This window comes from Prionailurus viverrinus, chromosome D4 (genome assembly GCF_022837055.1).
Source record: "Prionailurus viverrinus isolate Anna chromosome D4, UM_Priviv_1.0, whole genome shotgun sequence".
Taxonomy (NCBI): Eukaryota; Metazoa; Chordata; class Mammalia; order Carnivora; family Felidae; genus Prionailurus; species Prionailurus viverrinus.
This window is the reverse complement of record NC_062573.1, coordinates 4,283,164-4,305,776: the sequence shown is the minus strand read 5'-3', so window position 1 is coordinate 4,305,776 and position 22,613 is coordinate 4,283,164. Positions and strand designations below refer to the sequence as shown.

General features: G+C 59.4%; 1 protein-coding gene across 3 annotated transcripts in view; it reads left to right on the top strand.

Moving 5' to 3' along the window:
- The window catches only part of NEK6 (NIMA related kinase 6), an 86,648-nt gene that overhangs the window by 59,355 nt on the left and 4,680 nt on the right, over window positions 1-22,613 (top strand). For all 3 annotated transcript variants that reach the window (XM_047830985.1, XM_047830984.1, XM_047830983.1), the window contains exons 6-9: window positions 3,023-3,131; window positions 3,526-3,633; window positions 13,947-14,041; window positions 22,169-22,282. In XM_047830985.1, coding sequence (XP_047686941.1) covers window positions 3,023-3,131; window positions 3,526-3,633; window positions 13,947-14,041; window positions 22,169-22,282 — 426 coding nt within the window. The remainder of the gene's footprint in view (window positions 1-3,022; window positions 3,132-3,525; window positions 3,634-13,946; window positions 14,042-22,168; window positions 22,283-22,613) is intronic.

The following is a 22,613-nucleotide window of genomic DNA, read 5'->3' as shown; positions in this document are numbered from 1 at the left end:
CACCCGCTGGGTGCCGAGACCTAGGCGTGGGTGCTGCCCTCAGGGAGCTTGCCTTCTAACAGGAGGGCAGACCCATGAACAAAAAGTCACAAGTCCATGTGAGCGAACCAAGTTCAGGACCTGTGGGAGCCAGGGAAGGTTTCCTGGAGGAGGTGGCCTGAGCTGAGACCTGAAGGAGACAGCGCAGGGGGGGAAGGGGGTGTTGTGGCAGAACACCTTGCAAGAACCCAGTGGGATGAGCAGTCCAGAGTCCACAAAGTACTGGGTGAGGTGGAGGCAGGGAGTGCGGGGGGAGGTGGGGCAGTCAGGTCGCCCAGGGCCTCACCGTCTGGGCCCAGGATTCGAGACCTTGCCCCAAGGTCAGCAGGGAGCTTCCACGGGACTCATGGTGGGGAGTAGACATGGTTTGTATGGTGTTCTAGAAGAAAGACTAGATGCCCAGCAGAAGGTGGGGTGGAGGGTGGGAGTGGAATCCGTGAGCAGGAGGTGGAGGGGAGACAGAGGAAGGGCCCTGGGACGTGGCCCATGGCGAGGGTGCTGCACCCTGAAGCCCCTGCAGACCCCAGGCCCCTTGCAGCATCTCAGTCAGCAGAGCGGGGCTGGAATCAAACAGTCGGGGGTTGGCGACTGGGCAAATCAAACCCCTTGCCCACAAAGCCCGGTTTCCATCTCTGTCCTGGGGGTGCGTGAGGGACTGCGGGGTGGGGGAGGGGGGTGCTGGGTGCGGGGCTGGGTGCAGGCTCCTTCCGGGTGAAAGAGAGAAGGGAGGCGTGTGGGTGTCCAGCGCCTTGTGCCTGGCCTGGGGGGTGGGGTGCCCCCTCCCCAGCTGCCCTCCCCTTCTCCCTGGCCTCCTCAGGGCCCACACCAGCCCAGAGATCAAGTTGGTCACATACCCGCCGGGTTTCTGGGGGACGGCCTCCCGGCCCCATCTCAGGAACCCTCCCCTCCTGACACGGTACCTCCTCTCCCTCGGTCACAGGGCCCTCCCCCGTGCCTGTTCCTGTTCCCTCTGCTGCAGTGCCAGCCGCTTCCCCTGCAGGGCCCTGGCTGGGTGCTGCCCCCAGCAAGCGGGAGAGGCAGGGCAGGAGAGACACCCTCGGTCTGGAGGCAAGACACACCTGCTAGACCCTCCTCCCTTGGCGGGAAGGGGGGCCTTATGCCTCAGTTTCCCCATCTGTAATACGCTCTTCACGACGCCTGGGACTTGGTAGGAGCTCAGTTTCCCCGAGTGGCCTTTCCCACTCTCTGGCTGCCTCTGGGTACTGAGGGGAACTGGGGACCTTGCCGGGGCCCCAGGCCGGGCTGCACCACGGCCGCCCCATTGGGCTAGCCTGAAGGCTACTGGCCTAGGCCCTGTGTCCCAAGGGCCCGCAGCCTCAGGCCAAGCAGTGCCACCACCGCCACAGCGCCAACGTTATTTATGACGGACAGTGAAGCTGAGAGTTGCCGCCACCCCAAAACCCACCAGAGACTCTGCGCCTTCCTGCTAAATGTCACACGGCGCTTATAGGACGTGACATTTAGAAAAGCACCATTCGCAGCCGAGCTTAAAAGCTGTAATGAGGATTAACCAACATCACAGCGTAAACAACGTTCCAGCCCAACCCACCACAGAGACCCGGGGCAGCGTGGAGGGGAGTGGGGTCCTGTGCCAGCGGTCTGTGCTGGGAGCCTCGGCAGCTCACCCGTGAGGTCCCTGTCCCAGAATGGAGCCTCGGGAGAGCCTCATGGGGCTTTACTGCCAGGCCAGGGGCTTTCGGCCATGACCGTCCCATTGTCGGAGGTGCCCAGATCAAGTCCCCGCTCTGGCACTCCAGCTGCGTGACCTTGGGCAAGTTCCTGAACCTCTCTGAGCTCAGTCCCTCATCCGGTGGTTACCGGTGTCATTCAGAGTTAATTAGGGTTAAGAGCTTGGCCCTGGGAGGTTGGGGTTGAGCCCCTTACCAGCTACTGTGTGGCCCTTGGTTTCCTCGTGTGTAAGAAGGGTGCGGTCACTCCTGCTGAGGGCCCAGCACAGTGGCTGCACAAGGTGGGTGCTTACCCGTGTGAGCCCAGGTCCTGTCTTCCGCCACAAACTCCCTTCCCTAGGCCAGGAGCGTGTCCTGGGGCAGCCACTGTCTTCCCTGCACCCAAGCAGCTGCCCGAACAAATGGGCCTATGGCTTCGCCTCTGGCTGCTTTGGAAAAGGTGGTTGTTCTGGAGCAAAAAGCCTCTGAACAAAAACCCAGTACTCAGGTTAACGGTGTGCGTGAGTCACTGCCCCACCCCCCACCCCACCCCTCAGGCCTGGCTCACAGGAGACTCCCCGGAGGGACATGGGTGAGGACCTCTTCCCCGTGTGCTCCTCCCAGGACCTTTGGTTACCTACGGCTCACTCAGTGCAGCTTGGGTGGCATTTTGGGTTTCGTTCTGTTTTCTGGAGCATTAAATATGTTTTTTCAGGCAATGAAGTAGATTAGTGCCTGTTGAAACTGGGGGGTCCTTTCAAGAATGCCCTGCCATTTCCTTGCTGCACTGAGATTTGCCGGTTCCCGGGGACAGGGCAGCTGGGATTTAACCACCAGGCATCGGGTACCCCCATTCTGGGCCAAGCTGGGGCGAGGGGCAGGCAGAGTCCGTGCCTATCTGCTCCAGTAAGGAGCTTCCCCATCAGGCTGTGTGGGAGACGGGCATGTGTCCGGAAAATGCCAGGAAAAGTGTGATTGAGAGAAGCCTTCAAGATGCAGACCAGGCATCCGTTCTGCAAAGTCCTCTAGGACCTTCACTCTGGGCCAGACCTGCTCCACCCGCAGGGAGGTCAGCGCTGGGTGGGGGCGGACCGGTGGCCACGGAGGGCCGTCTGGGGCTGAAGTGTAGACGGGAGCACAGCACCCTCTGTTCCAGATGTATTGTTTGTTCAGCAGCCTGACCACCCGCCCCCGTGCCAGGTGCCAGCTACCACTGGGGACAGGACAGGGGCACTGCCCCGTGGCCACCTCCCTTGTGGCCCGTCCCCCAGGCCTGTCTGTCTTCCCCACCACAGTACTTTAAGAAGCAGAAGCGGCTCATCCCCGAGAGGACGGTGTGGAAGTACTTCGCACAGCTGTGCAGCGCCGTGGAACACATGCACTCTCGCCGGGTGATGCACCGAGGTACGCGTCCACCAGAGCCCGCGGGGTGCGGGCACCGCCACTCCCCCGCCCAGAGCCCGCGGGGTCCGGGCACTGCCACTCCCCCCCCAGAGCCCGCGGGTGGGCGGGGGGGTTGCTGGGCACCCCTGGGGCCCAGGAGGCAGCGTTCCCTGCTCTGGGGAGAATGGTCTGGGGACATCCGTGAGGAAGCTGGACCACTTTGTACTCCCCGGACAGGGGCGTGTGAGCATCTTGCCTGGCCTTCGGGGAGTCCGGGAGTCCAGCCCAGGGCCTGGCACGTGCCCATTCTCTGATTCCCCTGAGGACCCGCAAGATGCTCGACACCGTGGGTCCTGCCCTACCCGCCACCCCCCTCAACTTCTGCCCCCACACCAGCTGCCTTCTTCCTCTGTAGATATCAAGCCTGCCAACGTGTTCATCACGGCCACGGGCGTCGTGAAGCTTGGTGACCTCGGCCTGGGTCGCTTCTTCAGCTCCGAGACCACCGCAGCCCACTCCCTAGGTAAGGAGCCTGTGCACACATCCCAGCAGCGGCTGGCGGTCCTGGGCGACCCTGTGGGGAGATGCGAGTGTTCACCCCACAGGGCCTTTGGTCCGTTAACGCAGGAACTTACCTTCCTGAGCTCCAGTCTTTACTCACCTCTTCACCACAGTGACCCAGAGCGGGGCGAACTGAGAGGCCTCAGCTGGGGGTCCCCCGCGTCCCCACGCTGCCTCGCCGCCCGTTCCAGGAAAGCACGGCAGAGCCCGTCCGGGACGGCGGTCCCGTCTTTCTCTTTCTCCCATCGTGTTCCATCCCATGGATGCCCCACGCTCAGTCCAGTCCTCCTGGTGGGGGACACTGGCACTCTTTCAGGTTTTGGCTTTTACACGGCAGTTTTGAAGCCGCAGGGACCAGGTTACCAGGGTCTCACCCAGCAGGAGGTGACATTGTCGCTGGACTGTGAAGGGTGCAGGGGAGCTTGTGGTGCAGGGAGCAGGGGACGGGTGAGCCGGAGAGTGGGGTGCGCGGGGGCGCCGCAGATGGGGGCGCCTAAGCGCCAGGCTCGCTGGGGCGGTACCGTTCCTGGAGTTGGAGAGCACCTGAGGGCTGGGCTTGGGGATATACTTGGGCACGCATGGGTTTCGGGTTCCGTGAAGCAATGCCAGTTCCGAATCCATACACCGGGTATGTGACTGGGTATGAAACGTGGAATGTTGGAGGATGAGGAGTTTTCATTTGATTAGGAAAGAGAAACTGGGAGGCCCCCAGTGGAACACAGACGTGGGGGTCCCCTGTGCGTTACAGCAGGGCATATCCGCATTTAACCAGGGCTGGGTGGGAAGGATGCAGATATGGCAGGGGCATCCTGCTCCCAGCGAGCCTGTCCCTGGTTCTTGGAGGTGGCGTTTGCCGGGGAAGGTGCTCCTGAGGCTTACCTGCCCTGTGAAGGCCGACTCCCTCCCTTGGGAACCACTCTTTTCTCCGCGGCCCCAGCCCGTGTGTCCCCTACCCTCTCCCCGAGTGCCTGCGGCATGCTGTGAGTACAGACAGCAGCTTCTGGTGACAGCGAGGTGTTCTCCCGGAGACACACTTTCCTGGTGGAATCTGTCACTGTTCATACAGGTCCCGATGGCTTAGAGGCTTTCGGGTAAAGCACACGATCAGGAGAAGTGCACTAAGAGATCAGCAGCTCCGACCTGAGCGAGTGTGTGTGTGTGTTTGTGTGTGTGTGTGTGTGTGTGTGTGTGTGTGTGTGTCTGAATGTGGGGTGTGGGCAGGGCTTGAAAGGACGTCCCCTGCGTTTATGACACTTTACTCACACCTCCAATAGCCGTGAGGGTCCACAGGACCCTTCCTTTGTGCCAACGAGGAATCTGGAACCTGGGAGCTTGAGGGATTCTTCTGAGTCACATAGCAGCAGAGCCAGGACTCGAACACGGGCCTCTCCTCCGGAGCCCACGCTTCCTCCAGAAGACCAGGGCTGGGCCGTGGAAGCTGTGCTGGCTCTCCCTCCAGAGCCCCCCAGCCTGCCGTGCCGAGAGGAAGCCTTGTTCCCTGGTCCCCTCAGACCCTTCCTTATGAAAATCAGTGCTTCGGTGAGTTTGGGACTGTTTACCTCTCTGGTTTAAGAGCTTCAAAAGGCCAGACACTCAAGGGCAACTGTCAAAGAGAAGAGTTAAAGCCACTGCCTCTGTCCCCTGTCAGTCAGGTCCCTCCTCTCGGTCCCTCCACGGAGGAGACTGCGCGCTCGTCAGAGCCAGTTAAGATCACATCATTAGGAACGGGCAGAAATACGGGCTCGTCCGACAGTGTGAGTTTATCGACTCGGACTGGTGCACTTATTATATTAATGAGAAGGAATTGGAACTGGGGAAAAGGCTGCTTGCTAGGCCGGGGTCTTCCCGAGGCCTCCGAGCAGCGACCGGGCCCAGTGGTGGATGGAAGGAGCCCTCCTGGGGCCTTGTGCCCGTGTCCAGGGGACGCCAGGGAGCTGAGAGGCCTCAGGGGGCTTGGCGAGGCCCTGCCCCCAGGACCACTCTCAGAACCGAGGGCTGGGCTCCACCACAAGACGGCACAGAGCTGAAACCCAGGGCCCGAAGTCCCCCCCCCCCGACGTGGGAGAAAGGCCCCCTCTCCACAGTGCGGGTCTGCCACAGCTAAGTCTCCTGCACACATTTGCTCCGGCAAGATATCAGACTAATTGCCGTTGCATCGTGACTCAGAAAGGGACTCGGGGGTCAGGGCTCCTTCACGCCCCGCGCGTGAGTATGAATTATGTATCCGCTGTCCCTGCACACCTACTATGTGGGGATGCGGTGGCGGGAGCCACGTTACCCTGGCAACTACCTCCTCTCCTGAGGCTGCTGACCCCCTGGCAAGGCTTATGCAAATCGCATCCCCTTCTGCCTCTCCCTCCCCCGGGCCCCTCCCCGCCTCTGTATTTGCTAACACGAGGCTGGCATGAAAGGGCATTAGTCATGCCATGGCCGGGCTGACAGGTGCGGTACCCAGCGGTGGCAGAGCGGCTGCCTCGGTGTCAGGAATAGGAGCCGTAATTAGAGCGCGGAACAGAATGAGCGTCAGACGAATTACCAGGCAGCAGATCATATTTGTCAGGAAGGATTGCATACATAAAAATTAAGTGACAGTACACGCCGGCGTAATGAAAGAAAAATGAAAGATTTGCCCATACACAGCTCACAAGCTACAAGCAAGTGTCTGGCTCCGAGCAACAGCGGCAGCTGCAAGACAAATTGTAGGGCTGGGAGAGCAGGCCCTGCTTGTTCGGCGGCAGTGACGGGGCGGCCGCAGGCTGGGATCAGGGGTGGGCAGGGAGGCAGCCTGTGCCCAGGGCGCGTGCCGGGCCTCAGCCACCTCGCAGGGTCCGAGTGGGGGCAGCCCAGACAGGTACAGCGGTCAGGGCGCACTGGCTTTCCCAGGCTGTCAACCCCTGGCCTGACCACAGGGCAGAACTTCCTTCCTTCTCCCTTCTCCTGGCCCACCGCCCTGGCCCAGGGCTGGGTGCTGGAGATGGGATCCCGCAGCCTTCCCTGCTCTCAGGAGGCCCCCAGACACAGCCAGTCCCAGGGTGGTGTGGGAAGGGGCAGGCAAAACTGTCCCCTGAGGGCCCCTGTGTGCGGGCTGGGTGCCGGGCTCCTGTCTCTAAACTGTGCCCTGACCAGCCCTGGGGGGGTCCGGGGCCATGCCCGATCCTCCCAGGGCTGCCCCTTTGCTTCTGTTTTCTGTAATCACCGACCTCACCGAAGACGTGAGTTAACAAAGAAGACAAGGCTTAAAAGATGTCTGAAACACGTGTGGCTTTTTAAAAAGTCATCCCAAACGAGGTTTATTATCTCCATTTGACAGATGAGGAAACTGAGGCCTAGAGGGAGGGATACCACATCCCTGTAGTCACCTGGCCCGCAGGGACTAGAGCTCCTTGAGATGTCCGCTCCTCTCCAGGCACACCCACGGCATCCTGGGAAATGGGCTTGAGTCCAGATGAGCTTTCTGGGTGCCCAGCCACTCAGGGGAGAAGCTCATCTACCCTCCCGGCAGGGCTGCAGGCAGGGAGGATGGCCTCCGGTCCTTGCCACGCTGACAGTCCCGTGAGCGTGCCCACGCTTGGCACCGGGTGGGCCCTGGGGAACAGCTGCTGAGTGGGCACACGGACCTCACAGCCAAGCGCCCCTGGGGGCCCCGCTTCGTGTAGATACGTCCCCTGGGCCACCTCCTGCCCGTTCCAGCAGCCGGGACGCTTGGGAGTAACTGGCCTAGAGAACCTGCTTCGGCAGGTACATCTGGTTTCTGAACTCTGATCTGGTGGAGGTCCCGGGAGATCACACCTGGCTGGCAAGGGGCACCTGGCTTGTCTGCCACACCCTGGCATTTTTCAGGGCACAGGCTGTTCCTGGTTGAGCTGACACCAGAGAGGGAAGGAGAGGGTCTCAAGAGGACAGCACAGGAAGATGGGATCCTGCCTGGGAAGCAAACTGCAGCTCACCTGTTTGTCCGCCCATTCACCTGGCCGGCTCTGTGCCAGGCCGGCCCCGGCCCGCTCACCAGGAAGGCCCCTGCTCTCTGGAACTTACAGCCTGGGGGCGGGAGGGGGGGCGGGATGCGGAATCCACTTAGAGTCTCCCCCGTCCTAGTGCAGTTCTAATAATTGTACCCCGGGTGTTACGGGCGACAGTGCTGCAGCCTTCCTGGGGGAGGGGAGCATCCCCGTCCATTAACAAAGGAGGAAGCCCGGGTGCCGCCAGGTGAGCACCTTCGCGGTGCCCGCGGGGTGCTCCAGCCAGAGCCTGAAGCGCGGCCGCCCGCCTTCCCATCTGACACCCCCGGGCCATCTTGGGTGAGACCCTAACACCTGGATAACAGGGTGCTGCACAGAGTGGCAGGGAGGTGCCTATGTGGCTGCCCAAAGATCCAGTGTCGCGGGGAGCGGGGACAGTCTGGAGAGGCCTCGAATGCCAGGCTGAGGACCTGGCCTTTCTCCCTTGGGGGGATAAGAAGCCAGCTGGGCATGGGGGGCAGGGGCCCCCGCCTTGGGGCAGAGGAAGGGTGGGAATAGGCAGGACAGGGAGGGCCAAGCCAGTCGGTGGGTGGAGGGGAGGGGAGCACTCTCAGGATGTGGGGCCTGGTTGGATGTTGGGGGTGGGGAGGGAGTTTCACAAGACAGGTCACAGTGAGATGGAAATGTGGGTCACAGGGCCCAGCCCGGAGGGAGCCAGCCACTCCTTGGGTTCCGGAATCTGGTCCTCACTCCCTCCTGTGTTCTTCCCCCACTCCCTCACTTGCTCGCTCGCTTTGCCCCCTCCCCCGCCCTCCTGGCTGCAGTCCACCTCTCCCTCTTGGGGCCCGAGGGGGCCTCCCAGAGCCCCTCCACCTGCACCGGTGGGTCAGTTGTCCTGTCCCTGTTTTCCAGAGAGAGAAGCCAAGGCTCCACGAGGTGGAGCGGAGGCCTCCGGGGACCCTCAAGTGCAACCCCTCTGTTGCACCACTGGGGAAACTGAGGCTGGGAGAGAGAATTTCAGTTCCCTCCTGCTGAGGGGTTGAAGCGCGTGCCGCCTCGAGTCCATGCGGTCCCCACCTCTGCCGCCACGATTGCACACGGGGTCCCAGCCCCCAGTCACACCTGGCAGGTGGGTGTCGGGCGGGGACCCCCATCTCTCCAGCCATTTTCAAAACTGCCGAGTGGGGAAGAAGTGCAGCCCACAGACGCCAGCGTCTCCTTCATGTGAAATCTTTGCCTTTTTCATATCTAATGAACACGTTTCAAACACGGCAAGCATCTCCAGACGCAGCAAAGTTTGTTTTGACAGGAGTGGCGCATCTCTGGGATGCGGCCCCTTTAATCAGCCTCCGCTTTGAGGTCCCACGTTCTCCTCTGATATCCACCCGGTTTGAAATCCGGGAGTTCTAGGCAAAGACGCGGGGAAGGTCGGGGTTTGTTAGGCTCCTGTTTCATACGCCAGCTCCGTCCCCCACTGCCAGGAGTGAGGGTGGGGGCTGGCTGGGATCTGGCGGGGCTGGGGCTCCAATGGGAAGGCTGCTGGAAGGGGGCTTGGGCCCGCCTGAGTGTCTCAGAGTCTGCGCTGCTGCTTTGCTGGCAGTGACCAGGGGCCCCTGGGGCAGGACTGGGGACCCAGTTGGCTGTGGCCTTCAGGGCCCCTCCTCTTGTTGGCTTCTCCCAGTCTTCCCCAGAATCACCGCTCCCTTGGGGCTTGGGGATGCATCCTCCAGGGCCAGCCGCAAGCTTGGGATTTCTTTGAAGTGTCTCATTTTATCTTTAAAACTCATGCAAGTTGTGCATTATGCTTCGTTGCGTTTGAGTATCTGTTGTCAGTATAGAAAGCAGGTCTTACAGACTTATTCCCAGGAAAAGCTGACAAAACAGGAAGAGGTGCTGTGTTCACCCGGCGCAAGCTGAGCACCCTAACTTTAAGGCTCACGGGTGGGGTCAAGAGATCTGGAGAATCGGCCCAGGGGTGGGGGCATGAGGACCCAGTGCCCAGCAGGGACAGGCCAGATTTCCCTAAGTTAACACTTCGTAAGCTTGGTTGCTCCACAGGTGTCTTGGCATCTGAAAGCATAACCATGGGGGGTGGGCAGCCCCCCCAGACTGTGACATGTGTCAGCATCTCCCCGGAGCTAGGGAGAGATGCCGTGTCCCGAGCGCTGGCCCCAGAGATTCTGATCCCACAGGTCTGGGGATGGGCCAGGGTCCACGTTTTTAACAGGTTTCTACAAGTGATTCAGCTGCAGCTCCTGGTCACCCCAGCCTTTCTCTGTGTCCTTCTAGATACTTTCGGGGACTGGAAACTCACTACTTCCTGATGGGCCCACTCCTGGGAGGGCCCAGCACAACATCAAGGCTCAGTTAACACTGGATGCAGGACAGATGAATGGGTGGACTGATGGATAGATGAACAGACCATAGATAGACTGATGGATGGGTAGATAAGCAGACAATAGATGGGTGATTATGGATGGATGGATGGATGGATGGATGGATGGATGGATGGACGGACAGGCAGATGGATAGAATCTGCAGCACTGGCATCTTAGAAGAAAGTCCACGTTCATCTGGGTGTTTGCCTTTCCCCCGCACTGTGGAAACGGGTAGAAGCAGAAGGAGCCATGGAGAGGTTGGAGGTTGGGTGCAGCATGGGGGAGAAGGGGTGCTCCCTGACCTTTCTTTCCCCACGTTCCCCAAGGCCTTCACCACAGGCAGGCCCGAGGAGGGAGAAAGTGGTGACGGAAAAGAGGGACAACCCAGAAGTCCAGGCCTCACCGAGCAGCTAGCTTTCCCTGGCTGGGGGAGGGGCAGCCTACCTGGACAGCATGTGCAAAGGCACAGAGGTGAACTGAAGAGCAGGTAGGGTTGGGCTGGGGTGGCAGTATGGGGGTCTCAAGCAGGGGCCGGGCACTCGAAGTCTTCTCTTTCAGGTGGGCCTGGCCACGCTGCAGGGCAGCTGTCCCAAGTTGCTCCCGTAGAGGCCCAGGTGGGTCTAAGATGAGCAGAGGACAAGACTGAGGGTGGCGAGAGGCGTCGGGACCAGCCTGTGCTCGCAGCAGCGTCCAGGGCCTGGGCCAGGAGTAGGGGTGAAATGTGGCCAGGAGTGGACACTGCTGTCCCTCGCTGAGGGACAGGGCCCCTGACCTCCATCCACAGCCTTCCTGGTGCCAGAGTCCCTTACCGTCTGGTCTGAGAGCTGGTCATCCACTTCGTATTTGCCCATTCATTTTGCTCCCTCGTGACCAGAATATACAAGAGGTTGCATATAGGACGCCGTCTCTCCAACATGCATTTAAGTGATGGCTGCTGCCCTTGCTGAGGACTGCTGCCATCCAAGGGTGTTGGTGTCCACATACAGCACCAACCAGTAGGCTCCTCCACGGCAGTACATTAAACAGGCGGTGCAGGGGCGCCTGGGTGGCGCAGTCGGTTAAGCGTCCGACTTCAGCCAGGTCACGATCTCGCGGTCCGGGAGTTCGAGCCCCGCGCCGGGCTCTGGGCTGATGGCTCAGAGCCTGGAGCCAGTTTCCGATTCTGTGTCTCCCTCTCTCTCTGCCCCTCCCCCGTTCATGCTCTGCCTCTCTCTGTCCCAAAAATAAAATAAACGTTGAAAAAAAAAATTTTTTTTTAAAAAAATAAAATAAACAGGCGGTGCATTAGGCTGCAAGAAAAAGGTGTTAACAGTGACGCGAGGACGGATTCATTGACTGTGTGAGTAGGCACTTAGAAGATGCCCCCCGGGGCCTGGTCCTGCCCAGGGCACCGGGACCCTTTGGTTAACAAGGTCCTGCCCCAGGGCGCTCAAGCCCAGAGCAGGGCTTCCCATCACTCTTCACAGCCTTTACAAGTTGGCCATGGTAAGTCCTCATCCATCTCCAATGACTTGAGAAAACGCTAGAAGGTAATCAAGTTTTCAAACAGCTAAACTTTTCAATGTAAAGGAGCGTCCTCGAGTTTGAGATTGTGAGTTCTTCCACTTATTCTAATGTTAAACTGCCTTCTCTTTTTATAATAATAGTGCCACTAACTGGAAGTTGGGGTTTTGTACTTTTAAAACCACCTTACCTGGCAAAATCAAAGTTGCCCCAGCATGTCTTTGGCCCACGAGTTTCTGAAGCCTGGGCCCCTGCTTTAGGGCGCCTGTCGTTTTCCAGCTCACTGAAAGGCCTGTTCTTCCTCAGGGTCGCGCATGTTTTGTGACGCAGGACATCCTTCCATCGCAGGTCACAAGCCACATGTCAGGCTCAGCCTCTGCCGAGCTGGACTCCGGCTCCCTTTTTTTTTTTTTAAAGTTTATTTATTTTTGAGAGAGAGAGAGAATGAACGGGGCAGGGGGGGGGGGCAGAGAGAGAGGGAGACACAGAATCCGAAGCAGGCTCCAGGCTCCGAGCTTCCGCACAGAGCCTGACGCGGGGCTCGAACTCCCAAACTGTGAGATCATGACCTGAGCTGAAGTCGGACGCTTAATCGACTGAGCCACCCAGGCGCCCCTGGACTCCGGCTCCTTACACAGACTCTGGCTGGAGCAGCAGCAGCCACCATCATGTCCAGATGGCATCTGCAGGCCAGTGGAAATGTTCTCTGTGTAGCAACCTTTAAGGTCTGATCGCAAAGCATCCAGGACAGTCATCCTCCGAATGGACTGGGATCAGAGTCTCAGACCACAGATCTGTTTACAAATCCTGACTCTGGGCCCCTCCTCCGCCCCGCCAAAGCAGCCCCTCTGCTGCAGTTTGCATGCCTCTGGTGATGAGGAGCTCACCTCCTCTCAGGAAACCCTCTCATCTTTGTACAATTAATTCCGCATCGTCAAGGGTGTGCCCCCTCTGCTTTTTAACTGAATTCTCACGTATATACATATCCTGTTCTTGATAAAAATGGAATCAGATAGCGCATGCCCTTCTGTCACGGTTGCTTTCACTCAACACCGTGTCTGCGAGATCGATCAGTTTCGTGGCTCCTGTTTGTTGATGTTTACTGTTCCATTGTGTGAACAGGCCACGTTCGCAATTTATCCATTCTAGCGTCGATTGGCTTTTGTTTCTAGTTTCTGGCTATCGTGACTAAAGCCACTTTGCACATTCTTGATCGTGGCTCTTGATGGACAGAAGCACTCATTTTTCTTGGACATTGACCTGGGAACAGACCTGGCAGGTTATGGGATCAGCAGCGTTTTCAGCTCGATAGATGGTTTTCCAAGGTGGGTGTACTATTTTTTTGTCCCCATCGGCAATACGCGAGGGTTCCAGTTGCCCCCCCCCACATCATCAGGCTTGGTTTATATTTGTCTTTTTAACTTTAACTTCAGGTGGGTGGATGGTGGTAATTTGCTATGCTTTTAATCTGTGTTGCCTTGATGAGTAATGAGAAAAATATCATTTCATGTGCTTATTGGCCGCTTGGAAATTCTCTTTTGTGAAGTGCCCTTTCAAGCCTTTTGCTAACTTGAGAGAGGGGGTTGTTTGTCTTCTATTTACTGAATTATAGATGCTTTAAAATATTCTGTGTATGGGGCCGTTGTTGGGTATATGTATGGAAGGACTGTTTTCTTCCAGCCTGCAGCTTGCCTTGACTCTCTAAATGGTCTTTTGGGGAACTGAAGTCCGTAATTTTAGTGAAGTCCAATTTATCAGTCTTTTCTTTTATGGTTACTATCTTTTCTGTCCTCGGTTTGATTTAAGACATCTTGGCCAACCCCAAGTCTGGACATGCCGTTTGGTGCCAGCCAAGGGTAGTGGCTCTTAGCTCACTTCCTGGAGCCTAAAGATCTGTGTTTGAACCGTAGTCCCGCCGCTTTTCTGAGCCTCCATTTCCCCATCTGTAAAGTGGGTATGCCTCCTTGGGGGACTGTTAGGAACACGAATGTTAGGTCAGCATTAACAGGTTTTGGGTTTTTTGTTTTTTTTTTTCCTTCCCACTGTTGAGAAATCTGGACTCTTCTAGGATTCAAGCACTCACCCTAAAGGACATTTGATCATTTGCTTTCCAGAGCCTGGCCACTGCATCCCACATCCCCGGGCCCTTGGCAGAAACACTGTCCCCAGCTGCCCAGCCCCCAGGCTGATTCTCAGGTCTGAGGAGGTCCCTGTCCCCAGGGGCTTTAGCACCCTACCCGGTGTGGGAGCTCCAGTCCTGTCCAGCGTCTCCTCTGGCTGAGGAGGGACAGGCGGAGAGCGAGAGGGGGCTGCCCAGGCGCCCGGGGAGACCAAGGCTGGATCTCTCCCCAGCCTCCACACCTTCCCCTCCCCCTTACGTCCTTCCCCACACAGAGCATAAGCACCCACCCCTCTTCCGTCTTCCTGTGTTGCAGTGGGGACGCCGTACTACATGTCACCGGAGAGGATCCACGAGAATGGCTACAACTTCAAGTCCGACATCTGGTCTCTGGGCTGTTTGCTGTATGAGGTGAGTGTCTGCCTCACGGCTCAGTGGCGTTCAGGGAGGCATGCGTGTCAGGGACCCAGCCGGGGCAGGGCTCCCCCGACCAGCTCAAGGTGGGAACCCAGGGATGTACGGTGTCCACCTGTGACATGGGCACCATCTGGGTCCTGTCCTTCACGCCACTCAGCCCATCGTCTGCCTGAGTAACACCGTTGGGCTGGAGGACATTGTTAGATGTGTGACCAGTGGCAGACTGGGTTCCATGCCACCCTTGGGCAGCTCAGAGGGAGACAGACTAGAAACAGAGTCCAGTGTCTGCTTGTGGCACAGGCAGGGGGTCTGGTTGCCCCAGTTTCCCTGGTAACCAGGGTGCTCCTGTCCACTGTTTGACATTCACCCATGCCTCAGGCTTCTGTTGGGGACAGAAGGGGTCAGCTCTGGCCCGTGCTTCTGAAGCCCTCGCCACAGAGGGTGTCCACACTCTCCCGGGCTCAGCAATATGGGTCTCACCAAAGACCACTGTTCCCTCCCGTGAGCCATGAAATGGAGCCACCAAATGGCCACTTCCAGATGTGGTGGTCAATCTGGATGGAAGGACGGGAATATTTCTTTTTTTTTTTTAATTTTTTTTTCAACGTTTATTTATTTTTGGGACAGAGAGAGACAGAGCATGAACGGGGGAGGGGCAGAGAGAGAGGGAGACACAGAATCGGAAACAGGCTCCAGGCTCCGAGCCATCAGCCCAGAGCCCGACGCGGGGCTCGAACTCACGGACCGCGAGATCGTGACCTGGCTGAAGTCGGACGCTTAACCGACTGCGCCACCCAGGCGCCCCAGGACGGGAATATTTCTGAGTCTTGGCAGGCTCAGACATGAGACGCCATGAACAAATAGAAGCTCCCGCTCATTCTGGCCAGCCACCCTTGGGGGTCTGGGAGCACAAGCCATTCTTAGCCATGAAGCTGTTGCAGCCGCCAGTGGGAGGGCAGGGGGCCTGAGCCCTCCCGTGTCTTCACGCTGGCAGCCACACCCTCCAGCACCCTGGCCCTGGCCCCGTCGTGCTGGGCAGCTCTGGGATTCTGTGCATCCTGCTGAGCCCGCCTCTCCATCTGTAAGATGGGAATAGTACCCATCCTGCACCGTCACCGTCCAGATAAATGCAACAACAGATGTGAAAGGCTTTGACAACCCTCCAAGGGCCATGAGACCAGAAAGCACGGTTTGCTTTCAAAATTGGAACCTTGATTATTTTTCTGCTTTCCCCGGAGCTGACTTGAGCACATGTGGGGTCTGGCTCAGAAGTGAGAAGCTGAAGAGGCCCCTTATCATGCTGACGTGGCCCGTGACCGCCAGGGCGGCGACGCTCAAGGTAGCAGCCAGGGGCCACCGGGAGTGTGTGGGTGTCACGGAGACTGGTTTCTTGGCTTCCTTGGGACTGTTGCCTCTGGGAATTGACCTCACAGTCCTTGGGCGTGAACTTAAGGAAAAAGCTGCCCACTGCTGATCCACTTGGGGACCGTGGTTGCCTCTGTGGTCAGGGCCTTTGGCAGTAGGGTCCCCCCTCCCCACGTTACTGATTGAGACTCTGAGGTCAAAACTGATCCCTTTGCAAGGTTGAAACTTCGCAGCAACTCAAATGCTTTTAAGAGCAGCAGACATTTCATTTTAAATAAGCAACCTAGTGGTTAAAGAGGAAGTCAGGTGGCATTTGTGCCTGGGACCCCCTTCTCCCGGAGGTCAGCAGTGTGGGCCACCCACGGTGTCATCTTGAAGGTCTGAGGGGGAGTCGGACCCTGACTGTCAGAGATGGGGAGCAGACCTGCTTTCCGGGACCCCACAGGGCATCTGTGGTGGGAGGAATTCTTTTAATGGCCACCGAACGGGAGCAGCCGGGGTGTGGTGGTGCCCACCTGGTGGCCGCAGTGGATCAGGGAGCGCAGGGCAGTTCCTGGCCCCCTCAGGCGGAAGAGGGCTGCGTTCTGTATCCTTCCCCGTCCCTGTCTCCCTCCACAGTCCGGCTGCCGTGGGGTTTGGGAGTCAGAGTGGTTGAGCAGGGGGGTGGGCGGTGATCTTGGGAAGGACAGTGGGTGCGGGAGGGAATGTGGAGGGGAATTGGCGTCTTTAGCAACAAGAGAAAAGAGATGAAAGTCGGAACTCTCCTCAGCAAGGATGACAGGAAAGGAAAGAAACCCGCTTTTACTGGGTGCCCCACGGGCCTGCACGTTCGTAATGGCCCCAGAGGGCTTGTTCGGTTGCGTTTTGCCTACAACGAATGAAAGCCAGGTGGGCAAAGCTCCGGAGTCTCAGAATCTCTGGCACCGGGATCTGCCTCCCAAGATGAATCATGACTTCGGGGTCTCTCCAGCCATCTCTCCAAGTACAGTCTCTTCTTCAGGTGAACACCAGGGCCACCAGGGCTAAGGCCAGTGACAAAGCCAAGCCCACCCTCCCCGGGCTCCGTGCTCCTGTACCCACAGCCCTGCCCCCCCTGCCCCTCTGAGGAGGGGGTTCCAGCCCCCCACTAACCGGGCGTCATCCACCCCGGGGTCAGTCTTCAGGGGGCCGGGCTGCCGCTCCCGGTCTCCCCAGGACCAGGCAGATGCCCTCCGCGTAGCAGGGGGCAGGGCGTGCGAGTTTGAATCCGACTGTGCGCACGCGTGCATGCAGCTAACTCACATGGCTGATGCGGTAATTTGGGTGAGAGCGCGCAGGATCCTGGTGTGGGGCCACTTTGGGCAGAAGGACCTGCGTTCAGAGCTCAGCTGCCCCCTCACCCCATGAAGGCCCTGGGGCAAGTCAGCGTCTCCTTCCAGGAGCTTCCGTCGCCCCAGTACAAAATGGGGTCACACCGTCCCTTGCTGTGAGGCACCAACAGAGCGTGGCTCAGAGAAAGCCCTCTGGCAATGGCAGGCAGGTCACTGAAGTTCATTATCCCCCACCCCTGCCCCCCCCCGCCCCCCCACCCGCTGCCTGGAGCTGCTGACCCAGTGCAGGCCGATCAGTTGGCATCTACTCCACAACTGGCCACATTTCCCTTTTTGCTTTGGCCAGCAGGAAACCAGAGTGCAGCTTGGCCCCCTTTTCCATGGAGGACTCATGCCTTTGTCCCCCTGCCCTCATGGATATCGTCTCTGGTCCAGATGGTTTGGTCCTCTTATTTTTCCATTCCAGGCTTGGGATTTCCGTAAGCCGCTTCCTACCTCTGTGAACCCCGAGGGTCTGCAAACATAAACAGACAGACACGCAGGCCGCCGACCAGGGTGTGAGCCCAGGGTGGGTGCGGCAGGCGGCAGGCTCATCTCCCCGGGGCCAGAGGGTGGCAGCTGGCTCCCTGTGCTTGTGCCAAGCCCCGGGCACAGAGCCGCCCTGCTCCCTGCCCGAGCCTTTGTCTCGGCTTCTGGAGGCCGATGCCCACCCAGGCCTGCCACACTCGGCCCGTGGGTTCCCGGTAGGCGGTCCTCTGGGTCTCGGTGGCACCTAAACACGCGTCTAAACAAGGCAGCGTCCGCGTTCGTGGCTCACCAGCACCAGCCTCTCGTTCGGCCGAGCTGATTTACATGTCGGCAGGATGGGGGGCCGCACAGCTGGCAGCCAGGGAGGGACGTGTTGGCAGTGGGAGGTCAATGAAATCAGTCAAGTCTTTCGGACATTGACATCCTTGGGGACAGCGGGCACTGATCTAAGGACCTGGGCCTCCCACAGAAGAGGGCTAGTGTGGCTGATGTGGCCAGCCGTGGCCAGCCTCTCAGAGGATGTCAGGCGGCAGGGGCTCTGCTGCAGGACACCACCCCTCTCCCCACACCCCCGGCCCCGCGGGGAGCGGATGTTTTCCCAGCAGACAGGGAGGGAGATGCATCTGTGCCCAGGGCTTGGTAATTAGGAGGAAGCATCCCGCAGACACGGCTGGAGCTCCCGCTAAGCAGCCTGTGGTGGGTTCCAGGAGCGCCGGCGAGAGGAGCTGTCACAGAGGCTCCGCGCCCACGCAGCCCCTCCAGACCACATCTGAGGATTCGGCGTGGCTCCGGAGGGACACACCTGAGCCCAGTGGGGGCGGGGGGTGCGTGAGGTCTGGGGCGACAGCACAGAGCGAGAGAAAACCTGCCCGATGCGGCCAGGCCTGCCCTTCCCGGAGCCCCAGCATGGACTGGAAGTCTCAAAAGCCCCCCGTGTGAGTTTCCTCTGGCTGCTGTAACAGGTTATCACGAAGTCGAAAACAACATTATCCGCTTACCGTTCTGGGGGCCGGAAATCCAGAATCGATTTCAGTGGACAGCACGTGTTGGTGAGGCTGGTTCCTTCTCCAGGTTCTAGGGAGAGCCCATTTCCTTGCCTTTTCCATGGAAAATAGGTGACCTGCATTCCTTGGCTCGTGACCCCCTCCCATAGCACTCTGGCGACACGTCTCCTCCTCTGCAGTCAAATCCCCCTCAGCCTCCCTCATGTAAGGACACTTGTGGTTACATATAGGACCCACTTGGACCACCCAGAAGAACCTGCCATCTGGGGTACTTAATTCGATCACATCTGCTGACTCCCTTTTGGAATTTAAGGTAACACGTTCACAGGCTTCAAGGATTAAGAGACAGACGTTTCTGGGAGCCTTTATTCAGCCCACCATGCCCCTTTCACGGCATCCCCGTATCCAGGGAGGAACTCCTGAGGTCACTTTAAGATGCTGATGTTGGCCCCGTGGCTAGTGAGGAGCTGCCACAAAGCACCGGCTTGTGTCCCCCAGGAGTGGGCGCAAACCGGGATCTGTCTTGAAAAGGTCAGCACCAGGAGAAACCGGCCAATTGGCTCAGCAGCGGGGAGCCCCGCCAGGCCAGCGCCGCCCGGGACGTTGGGGTGAATCAGGGAAATCACGTTAGGCCAGTCCCTGCCTGGCTCTGTGGGAGGAAACTGAGGCTCGGAGAAGTGGAGAGACTTCCCAGGGTCACACAGCAGGAAAGTGGCCAGGATGGGCGCTTGTCCCCAGGCTGCCTGTCAGAGCCCACTCCCCTGTGGACAGGAGCCAGGCCCTGGCCACACAGGACGGGCAGGCCTTCTGGAGTAGGTGCCCCTGGTGGAGAAAGGGACCCGGGCCTCTGCCCAGAGCCCCTGGGAGACGAAAGACCAGGTAGTGAGGAGCCAGGAGCCCCAAGTGACTTCAGCAGCCTCCCCTCTGTCCCAGAGATGCTGGGGCTTGGCCTTGTTAGAAGGCCCGGGGCTTTGTTTTCACTACAGTCCGGCGGACTGCCTGGGCTCTGCGGAATTTATTTATTTACACGAGAGCTCAGCTCTGAAGCACGAGCTAAAGGAATTGGCTCATCTGGTGCCAGCCTCAGGATCTTCGGCAGGGGACCTTCTCGCAGCAGCCTCAAGGGACTGAGACCCAGCAAGAAAGCAGTCGGGGAGACAGACTAAGAATCAGCCGCCCCTGGCGCAGAGGCGCGTTTGGAATCATGGCTTGACCCAGAGCGTGGTCCTGCTGCCCTTTACCTCGTGGCGGAACAGGGCCGCAGACCGCTTGGTGATTGGCCTCTAGGAGACACTAGGTGACAAGATGGGCGTCGGAGGCCCCGACAGAGCAGGAGTCAAAGGCAGTTGCCCTTCTTCCTGTGACATCTCAGATCGCACACCAGTCTCTCCGAGCACCCCCCGCGGGGGCGAGTGCCGGCACTCTCCCAGGTCCCCGGTCGTGTGTCATCCCGATAACACTGCAGAGGGACAGTTCTGCATTTGAGGAGCAGCGCTGAGAGCCACGGCTCCGGCAGCCCTGACAGACAGCCAGGATCGGCCCCAAATGGCGATTCCTCCTCCGCGTCGCCCGTGCAGACGTGGGTGGTCGCCGGTGCGAGGATCTCGTCGTTCGGGGTAATCGTTCTAATCCCAGCCTCTCGGGCAGCCCGAGGTTCCTTCACAGCCCAGTGCCCTGATCCGGGTGGAAGGCCCAGGGCCCGCAGCTGGAGGGGCAGCGGTGGGGGGACGTCGCTGCCACTAGAATCTGCCTGTGTGGATGGAGAAGCCACTGTCAGCGGGGAGGCCGGTGGGGAGGGCTTCCCTGGTGGAGCCGCTGCCGACCCCGGTCAGGCCTGTGTGGGAGGATGCCGGAAAGGAGGCAGGGGTGCACTGAAGGCCACCAATTTCTGGGGCCCTTTTGGACTCCTAAACAGCAAGGTTCGTGCAGACCAGGTTGGCTCGTCAAAGGGCTTCGCCAGCCTCCCAGCTCCAACACATGGAAAGCCAGGGCCTGTGTTAGTGGACCAACATTTTAAATGTCCTTTCTACTCTGAGCAGAAACACTTTCCAGGAAAATCTGTCTTAATCATCTAGCCACGACTCGCGGGGCACGCAGATCACCCCGAGTGACCGCCCCGGAGCCTCAGCTGCTCTCCGCTGTGGCAACAGATGTCCTTTTGAAGCTGCCCAATTAACCCTTTGCACCCGAGGCTCTCATTTTAACTATTGGAAACGCATCACCCGAGCGATGCCATTTTGCACACTCAGTGGTAAAGCCAGCTCCCTGTCAGGCTGGCGGAGCCTGCGGCGGGCAGGGCCTCCACGTACACAGCCTTCCCTGCCGAGGACCAGGGCCACTCCCCGCAGCCCTCCTCAGGGGGGGTCGGAGTCCCTGGTCACGGGAGGAGGGGTGAGGCCGGCCCTAAACGTCCACCTGAAAGCTCGAGCGTGGCCCAGGCACCTGGGCGCACAGGTGCCGCCCCGGGCAGACGCCTGGACCGGGGTCAGAGGAAACCAGTCTCCAGGTCACGCTCGGCTGCTTCCCCAAAGGCCCTGTGTAGACCCAAGGATGCTGCCTGGGTCTGAAGCCCCCTGGGCCCTCCTGAAGGAGGCCTCCCTGCCCTGGGGGCCACCAGACCTGTTCACGGGGGTGAACAGAGGATGGGGGGCAGACCGGGACACTAAAGCTAGCGGGCACCCATAAACCCAGCACCCATGGGCTCCTTCCTGCCCTGAGATCGCGCTTGCTGGCCTGTCCTCCGGGGCCCGAGGACAAGTGAGGAGTCCTCGGGTAGCCCAGTGCCCCGGCCAAGGAGTCTGCACAGAGTGGCCTTGGCAGCCCAGCTCCTCGAAGGGAACCGAGGCCAAACGGACGGGCAGGCACAATTACCCAAGGGCACTTCATCAGCGGGAGGTGTTGGGCCATCTCTCGGAGGCAGGCGACAGTGAGTGGGAGTGACAAGAAGCACTTGAATCCCATCGTGGATTAATCAGCAGATGGGGCCGGCGGGCCCTGCGCTGGGCCGCCACGCGGCTGCCTGACGGAGCCGCCCGTAGCTCCCACGTACCCCCTCTGAAGACACCCCGCCAGTAGAGCCCTGAACGGTCGGGGTGGGGAGTCCAGGAAGCCCCAGCTCCTGGCACCTCTGGTGCCAGCCACACCTCACCAAAGCCCTGTGCGTGGAGCGTCTTTCCGTTTTATGGACGAAGAGACCAGAGGGCAGAAGACAGAAGACACAGCAGGCAGAGCGCAGAGCCGGGCACTTGCTTCCACCCTGGAGCTTCTGCCGAGCGGAGGGTCCCAGGCCCCTGCCGTCGGCGGCCAACGGCCAGCCTTCTTCCTCCCGCCCCTCCTCCCTGATGATGTCTGGGCGTCCAGCTTCCACAGAGAACCCTGAACTCGCAGCTAGTGAAATAGCCAGCATGCAAACCAAAGCCTTACCTCCCCACCACCCCCCAACACGCTAGTCCTCGGGTAAGTAATTCCCTGAATGTACTCCTCGGACATCCTCCCACGGGTGTCTTTGGAATTGCTTCTTAGAAGTAGAAGACAGGGTACCAGAGCGGGCCTGCTGGGCCCCGATCCCGGTGAGCAGAGCCTCTTTCCGTCTGCCGGCGCGGCACGCACGGCCAAAACTCAGGCCTTGGGAGCTGAGGTGTGAGGCGGGGTGTGCCTGCCCGCGGCTCCCCCCGCCTCGTTGCCCTTCGGGTTTTGTCACTGAAACCTTGTGCCGCTTGCTTTGCTTATATGACAAGGATCACGTTAAAACTGCTGCTTTCTATTGAATCCCAGCTTCGTCGGGGTTGTGAAGACAGCCTGCCCGACAGTCGCAGCAAGGACCAGAGAAGGACCGTACGGCCATCCGGAGCGGTCCCTTTTGTCCCCGGACCTCAGGGCTGCAAACTCATGCCTCTCACCCTCTCCCCTTGCAGATGGCAGCTCTCCAGAGCCCCTTCTATGGAGATAAAATGAACCTCTTCTCCCTCTGTCAGAAGATCGAGCAATGTGACTACCCACCTCTCCCTGGAGAACATTACTCTGAGAAGGTGGGTTTGCTGTCACCAGACCTGGGGACTCCGATGGCCAGCAGTGGCTCACGAGCAGAGGCATCTTGTGGGGTTGAGCGGGGGTTCACCTCGCCGGGTGGACATTTCTGGGAAAGCGACTCAGTGAGGGGGCAAAGTAGATTAGTTTTACGGGAGAGGTTTCACAGACACCAGTGTGGGCCCCCAGCAGCAGTCTGTGGCCTGCCCACCGGCACCGAATCCAGCAGGAGCTGGCCGGGGAGGCCCCGTGGGCACACTTCTGCCCATTTGGCTCCCAACCCGGTGCTTGAGTGGGACGCTCGCTGCTGCGGGTCGCGGAGACGGGCTCCAC